At 56.6% G+C, this 16056-nt stretch overlaps 2 protein-coding genes across 2 annotated transcripts; one reads left to right on the plus strand and one right to left on the minus strand.

Annotated features, from left to right (window-relative positions):
• The first annotated feature begins 192 nt into the window (after positions 1-192).
• On the plus strand, positions 193-7033 carry ANKRD53 (ankyrin repeat domain 53). The gene is made up of 6 exons (XM_070428307.1): positions 193-494; positions 814-934; positions 1283-1482; positions 2963-3127; positions 3424-3637; positions 5730-7033. Exons 1-6 carry the CDS (start codon positions 193-195, stop codon positions 6420-6422), a joined length of 1695 nt encoding a protein of 564 aa, XP_070284408.1. The 3' UTR covers positions 6423-7033.
• Positions 7034-7052: 19 nt separating this feature from the next.
• TEX261 (testis expressed 261) lies at positions 7053-14996 on the minus strand. The gene is made up of 6 exons (XM_070429433.1): positions 14816-14996; positions 13857-13936; positions 12534-12687; positions 10672-10739; positions 9921-10023; positions 7053-9742 (listed from the first exon to the last, which is right to left on the minus strand). Exons 1-6 carry the CDS (start codon positions 14883-14885, stop codon positions 9627-9629), a joined length of 591 nt encoding a protein of 196 aa, XP_070285534.1. The 5' UTR covers positions 14886-14996; the 3' UTR covers positions 7053-9626.
• Between the last annotated feature and the right edge of the window lie 1060 nt (positions 14997-16056).

Consider the following 16056-nt stretch of genomic DNA (forward strand, 5'->3'; position numbering starts at 1 on the left):
CAATGTGCGTTTGTCAAGGGGAATGTCGACCTAAGTTAGCTCACAATATAACCCTAAGTGATACAGCGGATCGTAATAGACGTGATTTCTGTGAGTGGTGGGGTTGCGGTTTTGCTTTCTTCATTGTCTTTTTCTGTTTTGTTTTGTTTTGAACAATCCGCGCTCAATAATTTTACAATCAGAAACAAGGCTATGGCCTTTCAGTCTGCGGTGTGTGCGTTTGATGCTGAGTTTCCAGGAGTGGGCGCGGGCGGCCGGGGCGGCAGGGGCGGCAGAGGCCAGGGCCCTCACACCGCGTCGGCTCGGCCCCGCCCGCAGCACGAGTTCGAGTCTCCGCCGGCCCGCAGGACCCTGGAGACTCCGCGGAGCTGCTCAGTGGGCGGGGGCTGGGCGCTCCTCCTCGCCCAGCCCCCGCCCACACCACGTGCCTCCACAGAGCAGGTGAAGAAGGACTCCTGGGTCCCCAGGAGTAGCTCTGTCTTCAGAAAGCCTAGGTGAGCAGGGGAATAGGTGGCCCGGCTGCGGCGTGGGAACCCGCCCCGCGCCTCCCTGGAGGGGCAGGGCCTGGAGCGGAGCGGATGGGAGGGGGCCGCTGAGAGGCCCGGAAAGCTGGGCTGGGGTCCGGGCTGGCCTCTCGAGGGGGGTTCAGGAGCGCTGTAGCGACCTCCTCGCCCTGCCGGCCGGCCAGCCAGCTCGGGCCCCGCCTCCGTAAACGCCTCCTGCGCAAGTGCTGGCCTAATTGGATTCCCGATCACGCCCACCTGCCTCCCCTCCACCCTTCCCACCCCCACCTCCACCCCCGCGCTGATCCAGTCCGGTCCAGGAGAGGTTGGAGTGCAACAATTGCGAGTGGTTCGCAGCCGCCTTGGGCCACCTGGAATGGTTGCGGTTCTGTCTGAATCCGGACCTTGAGGGAATCCTCACCGATAACAAGGTAAGGCTTTGGTGTGCAGGAGCAAGGATCCTCCCCTCCCGCCAGGAGCTCCTCACCCAGTGCTCACCTGGCAAAGAGCACCCAGAGGTGTCCTTTTCTGAGCAGGTCGTCCTAATTCACCTCCCACTGTGTGTGTGGTGGTGGTGGTGGGGTGGTCATTTGGGGGCATCAAGGAAGAGTGAGCACATACCAGCGTGAGAAAAGGGGTGTGAGTGACTCCTGGGGGGAAGGGGGGGTCAGAGGGAAGAGGGGAAGGGGAAGCCCAAGGAACTGCTACCTAGGTTAGGTTTTGGACCTTGGGGCCCCCATCCTGCTCAGCCCCCTCCTGCCCTCCTCTGGCCGCCACAGGGTTTCACTGCCATCCACTTTGCAGCCCAAAAAGGCAAGCTCGAATGCCTGCAGGTCTTGGTGGAGGAGTACAAGTTTCCCGTAGACCTGCCCACCAAAAATGGCCAGACGCCCCTGCACCTCGTCATCCACAAGGAGAACAAGAACACGGTCCTCCCCTGCGTTCACTATCTGCTCCAGCACGGGGCAGCCCTCAACACGTGAGTGCAGCTGCGTCAGCGTGGAGGCTGGGCAGAGGGGAACCAGCTTCCAGGCAGGCAGATCCCTGCAGGACAGGCAGAGGGGCTGTGGAGGAACAAGAACTGGGTCCCACATAAAGCCCACAGGGTGTTCCAGTTAAGAAACTGGGCTCTGGGAGAGGTCAGACCTAGTTCACGTCCGGGCTTTGCCATCAAGACCCCAAGCAAGTCGCTCCGCCCTAAACCTCAGTGCTCTTCGGTACATTGGAATCACGTGGGGAGCTTCCAAAAGCCCAGCCCCCCCGTGTGCTGATCTCGAGGTCGTCACTTAATTAGCTTGGGGCGTGGTCCGGACTTTGGAAGCTTCAAAAGATCTACATGTGTTTGCGGCAACGATTGGGAGCTACTTACTGCCTCGGTGTCTTCAACTGATCTGGGAGGATGGCAGTGCCTGTCGCTATTGTGATCATTGAGAAAATGCATGGGAAGTGCATGGGCGGCACACAGGAGACTGCGTTCACTCACACAGCACGGACTCTGTGCTCAGTACCGTGCCAGAGGGGAGGGATCCAGCAGGGAGCACACAGAAATGTTCTCTGGCCCTAGCCGGTTTGGCTCAGTGGATAGAGCGTCGGCCTGCGGACTCAAGGGGCCCAGGTTCGATTCCAGTCAAGGGCATGTACCTTGGTTGTGGGCACATCCCCAGTGGGGGAGGGGGGTGTGTATGCAGGAGGCAGCTGATCAATGTTTCTCTCTCATCGATGTTTCTAACTCTCTATCCCTCTCCCTTCCTCTCGGTAAAAAATCAATACAATATATTTTTTAAAAAAAAGAAAGAAAGATCCCCTGCCCTCATGAAGCTGATATCCTCTGAGTGCAGGAGCAGATAGTAAATGAGCACAATGACGAATGAGGAGATGACAGAGGGTATGAAGAGAACAAATGGGGGCAGGGGTGGGAAGGGAAGGGGCAGGGAGAGGCTCTTTGGAAGGGGCAGTCACCTCTAAGGTGGTGACTTGGAAAGTCCCCCCTGAGGATGGTGAGCCAGCCATGCAAAGAGCCAGAGGAAAATGTCCCTGGCAGAGTGAGCATCATGTGCAAAGGCCATGTGTTAGGAAAGAGTGCGGCAAGGTCAGGGATGAGGTGGAGGATGAGGCAGGGCCCAGGGCGCACAGGCTTGTGGGCCACAGCCGGGCATGGGGAAGAGGCAGGAGGGCTGGTTGCTTTCCGAGGATGAGGTTAGGGGTCTCTGAGGTCCAGCAGACCCAGCTCTCCTTCCAGCAGTTCTGCACTGTCCACACCCCCATAACTAAACTTTGACCGCTCAGTCCAAATCCTCCTTCTACAGCTGAGGACACTGAGGGACAGAAAAGGGACATGCCAGTGTCACCCAATGGGCTGGTGGCGGAGCAGGCCTGGAAGCCGGTTTGCCCGCCAACCTGATGGATAGATGCCCTTTGTCCTTTCTTACTGCCCTCTTCCCCTTGGCGGGCCTCCACAGTCAGACACGCAATGGCTCCACACCGCTGCACCTGGCAGCCCGGGAGGGCCTGCTGAGCTGTGTCAAGCTCCTGGTGAAGAATGGCGCCAATGTCCATGCCCAAGATGCCATAGGCTGCAAGCCCATCGACTATTGCAAAATATGGAACCGCCGCGCCTGTGCTCGGTGAGTGTGTGAGAACCACCTCCAGCCCTGCCCCTGGGCCCTCCCCCACGGCAGAGCCTTTAGGAGGGGGCTGGGAAGCCAGTGGCTGGGGGATAAGTCTTCCCAGGATATTATTCCCAGGGGCTTTCCACAGGCCTCACCCCTGTGGTTTAGCACTGCCTTCCTGCCCCCGGCTTCTCATCAGGAGGACAGTGATCAGTCCCTCAGACACTTGCCCCTCACCTCACAGGAAGTAGTTAGCCAGAGGGGCCTTGGACAGTGGGGGTGCATCATGTTGCTCGTCTCGACTCTGGCAGCCCCTCCTATGCCCACCCCGGCCCTCAGCAGCAGCCAGTCTTCCAGGTTGAAGCCCAGTCACTGAGGATGACACATCCTCACCTGGGCGCCAGGTTCTTGAAGGATGCCATGTGGAAACGGGACAAGAAGGACTTTGCCTGTGAGATGGGGAAGCTGAAGGGGCTCAAAGGCCAGCTGGCCCTCATGGAGCGGTACTACCAGACTGAGTGCAAGGTAAGGCACCGGGCATCAGCTGCTACTGAGGCATGTGAGCAGAGGCATGAATCGCATGTGCCCTTAGTGACGAGAAGCCGTCCCATCCAGAGAGCCTCCTTCTCCCCCTCCTCTGACTAAAATTCTACCCTGAGAAGCCACTTCTTTAGGTCAAAAGCCTGTCTTGTGTAGAAAACTAAAGCAGCTTAAATTAGCAAGTATTTATGAAGCCCCCTCCCCCCTAGCCCAGTGCCTCCCTCTGGGGAGGAGGAGAATCTCTAAGGAGACCCAGGTCCTACCTTACTGGGAAGTACACTGGTTAAAAGACCCGTCTTGCCCTGACTGGTTCCTCGGTGGTTAGAGCATTGGCCTGCAGACCCAGGGTCTTGGTTCGCTTCCCGGTCAAGGGCATGTACCTCGGTTGTAGGTTCCCCAGACCCAGTAGGGGTCTATGTGGGAGGCAATCAATAGATGTCTCTCTCTTGCATTGATGTTTCCCCCCACCCCCCCCCACCCCACTTCTACTCTCTCTAAAAATCAATGGAAAAAATATCCTGGGGTGAAGATTAATTAAAAAAAAAATCTTCCAACATACTCTCTGCTAGGCACCTGTTAGACCCTGAGGTTCCAAAGACCAATGAAAGGTGGTCCTCTCACTCAAAGAGCTTAGAGCTTAGTAGAGGAGGTGGGTTATATTCCCACAGAGGAGAAGGGGGCTCAGGAGGTGCCAGAAGGATAATACTTAAGAGGAGTCTTTAACGATGGTAGCAGTTGGCCATATGAGGAAGTAGGGAAGGGCTGACCAGGCTGAAGGAACAGACAGCCCTGTGTTGGGGGGGGTGGGGGGGCGATGGGGGGCGGGGGCAGCAGCACAGAGGCACATAGAAGTGTGTATGCCAACAAGTGCAAATTCAGTACAGTCAGGGGTTCCAATGTGACAAGCTAGAGATTTGGCAGGGGCCCAGGTCAATGACAGGCCTTGGCTGGGGAAGCAGAGTCACTAAAGGATTTTAAGCAGGTTAATTACGTAGGATGCAAGAGCCAGAAAACTTAGAAAAGATGCTGGGAATCCTAAGTGGATCCAGAAGCGGGGAGAGCTTGGGAGCTGGCAAATGGAGGGCTCCAGCTCTGCTCCGGCCGCACTTGTCTCGTTTTCTCAGCCCTACCTGCTCTCAGTCCTCACAGTCACCTGTGTCCAGAATAGGCAAAGCCCATCGGTTCCTGTGGCTCTAAACTTTCCCATAAGGCCCTTGCAGATCTCCCCTCATCTCTTATTGGCCTCAGTGGGATCATATGTCCACTCTTGTTCCAATCCCTCAAGCTAAAGGAAAGCCATGTGCTGACTGACCTAGGTCTGGGACAAGGCTGATGGAATTATTCTGAGAGGCTTAGCCTAATCAGAGCCTACCTCCAGAGCTGGGTCAATCTCCAAACCATCTGACAGCAACAGCCTGGGAAGTGAGCCATGAGACAGGGGGTGGGGAGGGGACAGATCTGTGATGAGCCAAAGGTTCAATTGTAGTGGAAGCAAGAACAGACAGCTAGCCCAAGTGACTCCCATCCAGCCTGAAGAGCCAGCTAACTGTGCCCCCTACATGACTGCTCCAGGCCAGCTAACCCCCTCCCAGGAGCCTGCCCAGACTCGCGCCACCAGCCCCAGGCCTCCCAAACCTTTCTGCTTTTTCCATCCAGGGCCAAGGATGCAGCTTGCACTTCTCATAGGCCTTTCCCTCCCATCAAACCAGAGACTCTTAGGGCAGGATATGTCTTCACTACCAATATGGGATCCTCCCTCAAGACTCAAGGTTTTCTGTCAGGCAGAGACCACATCTTCCCCCTCCAGCTGAAGACCTCACCTAGGGTGGAGGATGGGTCTCCTCAGATTGGAGCCCCTCAGCCCAGGGGCTCCCTTCGGCCAATACTTGTCTCCCCATCAGATCAAGGGCTCCCGTAAGGCAGGAGATTCTCCCATCAGACTCAGGGCTCCCGAGGGTAGGACGTTGTCTGACCAATCACACCTGAGGTTTCCAAGGTCTATAGCCACAGGGTCTCCTTCCACAGAATCACAGAGGGAGCAGCCTCCTCCACTATCTTGTGCCCTCTGACATTGCAGGAAGAACAACAACTTCTGAGACAAGCTGATTTCAAGAAGTGGCTCCATCACAAGCCACTGCCTCGAGGCCGGTCTCTGATCCACAGCACTGAGCAAGAGCCCCAAGCCCCTCCCTGGGCCATCCCCGTCTCCAAGACCCCCACGCTGTCCAAGCACTTCCACCCCTCCCCAGAGGAGCACCTGCGACAGACACCACAGCCCAAGCTGCAGCCTTCGGTGACATCCATACCCCACTACATGCATCCCACAGTTAGGCAGCCCAAGCCGTGGAATATTAGCAACAACCCTGCCAGATCCCCCACCGCCCAGATCGGGTCCCCACAGGGCATCCGCCTGGGTGTGCATCCAGAACCCAGCCTGGAGCACGACTTCCGCGGATTCCTCAAGATCACGTCTGATGGGCAAGGTGGTGCGCACTTGCACACGGTGACTGGCAAGCAGGTGACCTCTGTGCCTCGGCTGCCTTTGGAGGTGATAGTCCGTGAGCTGTACCCTCATATGCGGCCGTGCAGGATGAAGGTGCCCCAGGGCTTCCACTCTGTCAGCATACAGGATGTGGACCGGAAGCGGTACTTGGGCGACAACACCTTCTGTACCGACACTCTGGCCATGAACTTACGTGAAACATTTGACGAAGCCTTCCTGGCAACAGTGCAAGCCCATCAGGGGCTCCCCATTCTGCCCTGCCCCTAACCCCCCCCCCCCCCCCCCCCCCCCCCCGCATAAACCTATTTCGGTAGCCTCTGGAGCTGCGGCAGGCTAGTGAAGGCTGAGGTGTGGTCATTTATGTTGCGGACAGGGAACAAGGGAAGGAGTGCCCACAGGCTTCCCATTCCCAAGATGAAGAGTCAGAGCCCCTGCCCCCCAGCAAAAGCCCGGATCCTTGGAGACCCCCTGAGAGATTCAAATTAGGGCAGCAGCCCAGAGCTCAGAGTGGGGTCAGTCTGTATCCTAGGCTCTGGCTTTGTAAAAGTCACATTTTGGTGTCCCCTTTGCTCCCACCTCCCTCCAAACAGCCCAGCAGGGACAGGCTGAGGAACCACTGGGAAGTCTGCCTCTTGTTCACACTTAGTCCTTCTACTACAGACTCCGGGCCTCATGCTTCACCTCCAGAGCCAGAATGGGGTGGAAGACGGCTAACGTGTCACCCTGCCACGGCTTCCCTGCCACTGTGGTTTCTGCAGGGCAGGGAGGCACAGGGGCATGTGTGGGGGAGGAAGGAAGGACCCATGGCTTTATTGTGAGACTATGAAAGCACTTGTACTTCCTCCAGGAAGCTAGCCTGCATCCCCTGCTGTCTGCTGTACACATCACTACAAATCATTCATTAAACAAACGTTTATTGAGTGCTTTCCATGTGCCAGGCACCAAGCTAGGCGCTGTTGATACAAAAATTGAAGGACAGTCCCTGCCCTCAAGGAGCTTACAGTCTAGTGAGGAGATGGACCAGTACACAGGCAAGTGAGCCCACCGTGATGTGTGTGGTGTGCTGGAGTGGGCAGGGGGAGGGGACATTAAAAGCTCCTTGGACGAAGTAAAATCTTAAGTGGAGAACTAACAGAGAAGATGCCCTGGTGAATAGAAGGGGAAGAAAAGTGGCATCTCTGGATACAGGAGGCCAGGACCCAGAGTGCGAGGTTGCACGTGATGAGGCCAGAGAGGCGAGCAGGAAGCAGGATACGTGTCTCAAAGCCGTGCTAAGGGTCTGGATTTTGTCCTGAAGGCAGCGGGGAGCCTGGGAGGGTGCGGGCCAGGAAGTGACGTGATCAACTGTGCATTTTAGAAAGACAACTCTAGCTGTGGGACCTAGAAGCCGGAGGCGGCTGTCACAATAACCCAGGTGAAAGTTGATGACGGTGGGAGTGGCTCTACTCTCAAGAGATGTTAAGGAGGCAAACTTGACAGTTTTGAGAGACTGGATGTGGGGGGCAAAAGGAGAAAGCAGGGATAGAAAGCAGGTTTCTGGTTTGGCTCCTGAGTGCTCTCGGGGCCACAGCAGGTGCCCCAAAGAGGCAGGTTTGCAGAGGGCAGCAAGTGCAGCTGGGCTGTGAGAGGAGCTTGTGCGCCTAAAGGCAGCAGAACCGGTTCAGAAGTCCAGGAGGGGTGTTGGGGCTGGAAGTCAACTCTCACTTCGTTGGCAAAGAGTCAAAGCCATGAGCATGGATGGGCTCCTCCTGGGAGCCCAGGACAGGACCCTGAGAAACCCCACTGTAGGGCGCGTGGAGAAGCCTGCATAGGGCACCGGAAGAAGCCACAGAGGTAGGAGGAGAAATGGCCATACAAGTGCGATTCAAGGAGCTGGGGTGGTCAGCCCTGTCAGATGCTGCAGAGACCCAGTAAGGGGTGGAAAGGGTTCACTGGATTTGCACAAAAAGACCACTGGCAACCCCACGAGAGCACTGACAGTGGAGCGCATGGAGGAGGTGAAGCCGCGTCCTCGGGGTGAGGAACAAAGAAGAGGACAGGGAGGGAGAGCACTGGCCCAGCAGTGAGGATGATGTTGGCTCCCGTTGAGAGAAGACCCACGTGTGCTGCTCCTCCCAGGGAAAGAGGAAGGCTGGTATTGTTAAGAGAACAGGAAATGCTAGAGCCAAGGAAGGGAAGGGCTACTGTGGGACTTGCAGGATGTGGAGGAAAGATGTTCAGCACAGGGACTTAAAGATACTACATGTGCGCAGCCCATCGCTGCACCTGCTACCCTCGCTGTGAGGTATACGACATGGCCAGGAATGGCTCTCATGGGGACTTCATTCTGCTATGTAGTGCTGAGTATCTGCAAGGCACTGTAGTTGGAGTGCAAGGTTAACAAATGCTGGTCTGTGCCCGGGACCTCGCCTGCCTGCTTAGAGGCCTGAGGTCATCTCCTCAGGAGCCGAGCACACAGGCAAGGGGGCCAGCCCGTGTGCTCTCAGGGACACACAGCTTCCTCCACCAGGCCTATTTCTTACAAACAGGCCACAGCCCAGACTGCTGGCAATCAAGTTATGTTTCTCCTTGAGCCTGACATAGAATTCTGCCAGAAACCACTCCTTTTCTCCAGGGGAAGACTTATAAATAGGGTATTGTAGAAGTTGCTCTGAAAATCTAACCCAGTCCCAAACTGCTCTCTCTCTGCCCCCCGCCTGACAGTCATGGAGCCTTGGGGAAAGAAGAGATTGAAGAAAAGACGGGGGGTGTGGGTGGGAGGGCATAAGAAAGGCTGCATCCACCTGCCACTCCCCACCCCCTAACCAGGCTCAGCTCTTCATCCTGCCCCCTTCCCACTAAGGGACATAAGAACAGTCCCTTCAGAAAGGCAAGGCCCAATCCCAGAAAAGGAACCCCTGCAGCCGAAAAGCCCATCCAGGCCAGGGCAGAAGGTCAGCAGGAAGAAAGGAAGATGAACTTTCAGGGTATTAAGGCAACAAGTGCCACCTAGAATCTTTATTCAAACAGGAATCAGACTTGGACAGAAATCACAGTTCAACAGCAAAAACTATTTCCTGGGAATTGCCAAGCCATGGCCCTGCCCCATGGCCATCTGCCCGAAGACCCTATCCCTGTCTGTTCTCCAGCTTCAAGGCCCCTGCCCTGCCCTCCTCGACTGAGCCAGAGCCTCCTGACCCAGCATGGAAGGGGCGGGCAGGGCCACAGGGAGCTCAGCTTCCACAGAGCCAGGTGGACCACGGCCTCCAGCCAAGCAGGCTCCGCCACCCTCCCTGGTGCCTCTGAGGTCACAGCCTCTAGCAGCAGCAGATCTGAGCCCAGCTGCGCATCCCGAGGAAGGTGGGGATGGAGGCTCCAGGGAGACTTGAAGGAAGTCAGGCCAGGGCTGGGGGAAGGAACCTTCCAGGCTCACAGAGAGGCCCAGGGGCCTGACTCTCCTGATCTCGCCCCAACATCCCCTCCCCAGGGGCGTCAGTACATCTTCTGACGACTGGGTAGAATGGCCTCTTTGATGAAGGAGAAGACAACCAGGATTCCTAAGCGTTTGCCCCGCTTGCCTTTGGTGAAGTAATTGGAGACCACGTCATCTGTGGAGACACAGGCAGGGAGATGAGTGTGTGTGTGTGTGTGTGTGTCTGAAAGTGAGCACAGCTCTCTCCACCTGAAACCCAAGTGTCTCGGTCACAGGGCTGGGCTCCGGCTCCCCCCGCCAGCTCAGGCCTTGCTGGCGTCCTCCCACCGAGACCCCGCACAAAGCCCTCTCACCTCCTGGCTGCACGGTGGAGGGCAGGACGTTCTCCCCAGCCGACAGTGACACGAAGAACGCAAATGGGATTATCCACAGACAGAAAGTGAAATAGGCCAGGACCTAGCAACGAAAACACTGAGAAGAGGGTGCCCCCGGAGGCGCCAAGGGTGGGCGGGGCCTGGCCACGCTGTATCTGAGAGGTGGTCAAGCCTGCACAGAAGCCCCCACACCTGGTCTCTGAAGGGGGCCGGGGCCTGGGAAGCAGAGACAGGACATCCTCGGACATGGAGACAGGACAGTGGGGAAGGTCAGGCTGAAGATGACTCATGAGCCACAATCCCCAATTATTGATCGCTAGGACAAGGGACTTCTCTGACCCACAGTCCCCAAAGAAGCGGTCTTGTTCTTCCCAGGGGTCCAGACTGCAGTGGCAGGGCACTGGGGGGAACCAGGGTCCGGGCTGCAGCCCACCCAACCCATCACACAAGGCCACTCCACCAACTCTTCCGGACCTCCGGGTGTTAGGCTGGGATCCTGGGAGACCCAAAGGACTCACTAGGGGAGAGCGCTGTCTCCCCATCTCAGCCGAAGGGATCCCTGCTCCTCTCCCACGCTGCTTCCTGAGATCATCTCTACTAAGTTTTAAACAACGTGTTATCCCTCAATGGGCGCAGTTTCAAATCAGAGCTAGGTTCACAAAGCAAATCTTGCAAGTCCCCTTTATCCTTCTGTCCCTGTTAATAGTTTGATGTACGAAACGCTCCTTACCTCTGAGAAAGGATAATATTCCTCCGCAAAAAACTGAAATGCTAGGTAGTGATTCACCACCACTAGTCCTGTTGAGGGAATGGAGAGTCAGTTAGTCTGGGGGGAATAACATAAAAGCCGGACTTTTAACCTTCAAAAGGCTCCAGGGAGTTGGGAGCCCCGAGTTTTAGTCCTAACTTTACACCCGACTCAAAGACTCCGTTTTCCATGTTAAAATGGGCGAGTTAGCCCCCACCCGCCACTGCAGAGGGCATTTATGAGTAAAGTTCGGGGGCAGGGAAAGCCCTTGGGATGTTATAAAAAAGAGACTCAGTGTCACGTCCTCCCAAGCACCGTGACAATTAAGCTGGTTTTCAGCGAGTCCTAGAGAGCTCTCCTGGGGTAGTGGGTGGAGGAAGTCATGGGTGTGAGGTCACATCCTCCCATGAGATTCCACTCCAAACTCGGCAGCAGGGAGAAGGACGCCTCAAATAAAGAGCACTCCTCAAGAATAAAAGGGCACAGTTTTCTAGACACTTTGGGGGTGCAGCCTGAGGGTTCCTCAACATTCTGGGGGAGAGGGTCTTTCCTTAACCTGCCCCAGGGTAAGGCCCCCTGGTCTGAACTAGTATGTTCTGGACCCTACACACCTCCTTAGTGTGCAGCCGAATTTATGGGGGAGAGAGAGCGAGCAGATCCTGGGGACAGGCTGCTCACAGACAGGCACCCCGGCCTGATCCCATGTGTGGTCAAGGGCAGGCACCAGAACAAAGCATCCCCATGAGCACCCATCGCATACACCTCATCCACTGGCACATCTCTCGTCTCCTCCGTTGCCTCTCCATTCCAAGGCAGAGACCGCGGCTCTACGTGCCTAAACACTCGAGCACTAGATGCTGGAAGGCAGGACGGTGCCTGATGCCCACAAAATCTTTCGGAAAAACTAAGGCACCTGGAGGGCAGCCTGCTGCTGGGGGCAGGAGTCAGGGATTGGGGTGGAGGACCCTCCTCCCTAAAAAGACGCAAAAGGGCCTGGTCTCCAGGGAAGGGCTCCCCAACCAAACCCTGGTGAACAAACCCTTTGGCAAAATCCTACCGAGGTATGCAGAGAAGAGACCAGGTCTGGCTTTCACAGTGTGCCCTCCTTGTGGATAATATTCTTCCCAGGTTCTCCCACAGAAATAGAAAAGTCGTTCTATAAAATCCCCAGTTCCATCTGATGTCCTGACCGAAGGCTAGGATGACCAGTAATGATTACTGGGAGAAAGGGCAATGCTGGTAACCAAAGGCTTTCCAGAGGTTTTCTGTGAATACCTATAAATATCTCTAAGTCTCTGCTTGTGCCAACTGAGTCTCCTACACATCAGCTTGGAACAAATGGAGAGGCTAAGGCCCAGAGAGCGGACATGACTCCTGAGGGCCAGGGAGTGGGGGCAGGGCAAAGGCAGGAAGGCCGGGGTCCTCCCAACACTTGCGTCAGCCCCCAGGCAGCTGTTGGCAGGGGGCCCCCACCCCCATGAAACTACAGTCCTAAAGCTGGGCCAGAGGACTGGATGGAGAGCTGCCGCCTGCCAGAGAAGGGCTTTGAGCTTTTCCTGAACAAGTAGTTTCTTAGGGGCTCTAAGTACTCAGCAAGCCCACCTTTCTCTCTTCCCAAACCTTCTTCATACTTACCTCCCCGAGAAAGCCCTCCTGTCTGAGTATCCCACCCCCCTCCGCTCCCACCAAATTCTAGTCCCTGAGTCAAGGTGGGCTCTAGGCTTCTCCCATGTGTGGAGGCCCTCGGCGCTTGGCCTCCTTTCCCTAGAACCCCTTCAGTGCCACGAGCTGGGCTGGGCACATCCAACTACCTCAGTTGCCTCCTCAACTCTGCCCCCTCTCACCGCACGACAGGATGAAGTTAGGCGAGGTCAGCATGATGAAGGGGAAGGTCTGCAGGAGGCCAAAGTAGACGAGGTTGGTGAAGAGGCCCACGCCAATCATGCAGGTGGGGAAGCGCTCAAAAACGTAGAGGCCAATCAGCACAGCTGTGGAGAACTGAAACGACCAGAGGCACACAGTGCAGGGAGCCTCTTCCAGGCAGTCTTCCTGGACTCATTAGCCCCCAGCCCACTTGGGGCAACACTAGGTTCATGCTTCAATCTCACCTCATTTCAGTCACAGGTCTGATCTCCCCACCTAGCCTCTCGGGTGGCATCTTTAAAGGGTAGCATCTCTCAATGCCATTCTCAAAATGTTTGACGGCAACCCACAGTAAGAAAACATTTACACTGACCCCAAAACACACATACATATATATGATCAAAGTTCAAATTTCAATTCTAGTCTTTTCTAGTCCACCTTTTATGCTAATCGTGGCCAAATGAACTGGTAACACAACCCAGTAATGAATCATACCTGCAGTATGAAAACGCTGTTCTGAAGGACTTAGTTGTCAGCGCTTAACAAAGGACAGTTGGTTAAAGGAAAGTCAAATTCCTTTACCAACACCCATGAGCGTCCGGGACCTCTGAACCCAGAGCTGAGAGGCACCACTTGTCTCCACCACTAACTCCCTAGCTCAGGCCAAGCCCAGAGTGGAAGTGGCTGCTGACACCTGGTGACCTGAGAGGCACTGGGCTCCTGTCCACAGGTGCTCCCACCCCTGTCCCCAGATTTCCTGCCGTTGGCAGGATTCTATCCACCAGCAGTCACCCCTGTGGCTGTGACATAAAGGCTTTGTGTCTTCAGAAAGAGAAACTTTCCGAGAGACCTGGGGAGGGCAGGGCCTGGGCCAGGGAAGGTATCTCCCTCTTAGGACTAATCCCTTGATCCGACGAGAAAGAGGGCGATGAGCAAGCACTCAAAACTGTCCTTCAGGTTCCTCTCCGTTCTAAGTGCTGTGAGCAGAGCGAGGGGCTAGGACAGTGGAAGACAGCCAAGCAAAGGCAAAGCCACGGTCCTGTCAACGGAGAATGAGCACTCAGCTGTCACCTTAAGGCACAGAGAAAGGGGTCTGCAGTGAAGCAACGCGACTTGGAGAAGGAGGCAAAGACCTGGGCCCAGGAGAGCAGACCCGGAGAACAAGGAACAGGGCAAGGCACGGGGGTGGCCCCGCAGGGAACAGCAGGGATCAAGGTCTCAGCACCCATGCCACACTTGCCCCACTTCTTCTTCTGGAGGCAGGGCAGTAGGTGAGGGTGGACCCGGGGGAAGAGGCCACTTACCCAGATCATGTATTTGATGATCCTGCTGGTGGCCACTGTGTACTCTTCTATCAGTTCCGCCAGGTAATAGAGTCCGGCCGCTGGGGGGGGGGAGGAAGAGGAGCAAGCAGAGAGAACATTAGCCAGGGTCACTCCCCACCATCACCGTCACCCCTTTCTCTGCAGCTGGGTCCCCATTACCCCTCATGGACTCCAGAAGTCAAGGAACAAACCAAACAACCCATGTGTTGCCCTCCAAAGTCTGAAGAAGTAAAACTTCAGCAGGGCAACTAAGGAGAGATTTCATGAAAGTGGAAACCTGTATCAGATGCCTCGGCACTCTGCTAACCTCTGACCCCATAAAGAGGAAGTTCATTCACTCCTTCAGTAAATCTATGGGCCAGGTGCTGGGCTGAGTGCTGCGATTGCAGTAAAGACGATGTCCCTTTCTGACCCAGCTAGGGGCGGGGGGGATGGGGGAATCCGAGGATTCCAGTGTGACAAGTGCTATTTTAGGGAAAGTAGGACCATCAAGTCCCACGGTGGGCTTCCCGGAGGAGGTGCGATCTCTGCTGAGATCCACAGTAGGAACTGGCCGGAAGGGGGAAGCGTGTCAAAGTTAGAGTAAGAAGTTGGAAGGCCCGAGCCCGCGGGCGAAAGGGCGGCGGCAGTCGGGGGAAAGTTCGGCGCGATCGGCCCGGGAGGGTGGGCGCGGCAGCGGCAGGAGGTGCGCCCGCGGGGCACTGAGAGCCGCTCCCGGCCCCGCGGGGCGGCGGTGTGACACCTGGAAGGACCTGCGGTCAGGCGGGTGCTGGGGTCAGCAGGAGGGGCAAGACCAGCGGGGCCGGAGGAGGGGTGCGAGGGCCGGGAGCACCAGGCAGGGGTCTCCGGGTCGCTCCGGCGCCCCGGCGGTGCGACCCAGCGGGCACCGATGCCGGGGTGGGAGGGAGCCCGCGAGGGCTGGGGGCGCGCACTCTCACCGACGGCCAGCGTGATGAAGGACACCTGGATGAAGAGCGACAGCCAGCTCAGCACGTACATGAACCACATGGCGCCCCCGCCCCGCCCGGCCCCCGACCGCCGGGAGGGGCCTGCGCGCTCGGGCTCGGACGACTGGGAGCCGCCGCCACCGCTACCGCGTCCCCGCCCCGCGGACGGCAGGACCGCCGTGCGCCGCCGCCGAGAGGAGCCGGGCCCGAGCGCCACCCCGGCCGGGTCTCGAGTAGCGCCGCCCGCCGGGGCGGAGGGCCAACTGCAGCTGCCCCGGGAGGCGCACGCGGGCGGATCGCCAGGCTCCCGGGGCTGCACCAAGGGGATGGTCGGTGGTGCAGCCCGGGGCAGGCGGGACGGTCCAGAGCGGCGGAGATGCGGCGCCGGCATACCGGCTCGGAAGGCCACTTCCGGCCCCTCCCTGTGCACTCCCATGCCAGCCTGGAGAGGGGTGCAAGGCAGGGGAGGGCCCCCTGACCTCCACCTCCCCCCACCCCAGCAACACCGGTCCAGAAGCCTCCAGGCAGGTTTTCTACAGGCTTTCTGTGGCCCCGCAGGTTAACAGGGACAGAACTGTTGAGTGCCTAACTTTTTCCAGGCGCTGTGCTGAAGGCGAGACGCTGTTCTTTTTCTTTTTTTTCTTTTCTTTTCTTCTTTTTTTTTTTTGAGGAGCTATGATCTTGATGGATATTGATTCGATGATGTAGATCATTTCGTGGATGGGGTAGCTGGGGCCAAGGAAGGTTTACCTTGGCTCAGGTTATACATCTGGAAAGCTGTACAGGCAGGAGTTGGGGCGACTTTGATCAGTCATCCTCGAGCCTAACTCTCCCTCTGGCTTAGTTCCTTTGGGGTACGGTCGGCACCTCTGTATCGCCTACAACTCGCCCAGTGCAGACTACGCAAGGCGCCTACTAGGCGCTGAATGCATTTACTACACCTCTGCGAGTTACTGAAGCGGCTCGGGGAGCCTGGCAGCCCTTGTCAAGAAGTCCCCCATCTAGTGGCCGAGACAGGCATGCAAAAATAGAGTACGTATATGGCAGTGGTTCTCAACCTTCCTAATGCTGCGACCCTTTAATACATACAGTTCCTCATGTTATGGTGACCCCCAACCATAAAATTATTTTCGTTGCTACTTCATAACTGTAATTTTGCTACTGTTATGAATCGTTATGTAAATATCTGATATGCAGGATGTACTTTCATTGTTACAAATTGAACATAATTA

The sequence above is a fragment of the Myotis yumanensis genome, unplaced genomic scaffold (assembly GCF_028538775.1).
Source record: "Myotis yumanensis isolate MYYU_CA2020_CCGP unplaced genomic scaffold, mMyoYum1.0.hap1 SCAF_11, whole genome shotgun sequence".
Classification (NCBI taxonomy): domain Eukaryota; kingdom Metazoa; phylum Chordata; class Mammalia; order Chiroptera; family Vespertilionidae; genus Myotis; species Myotis yumanensis.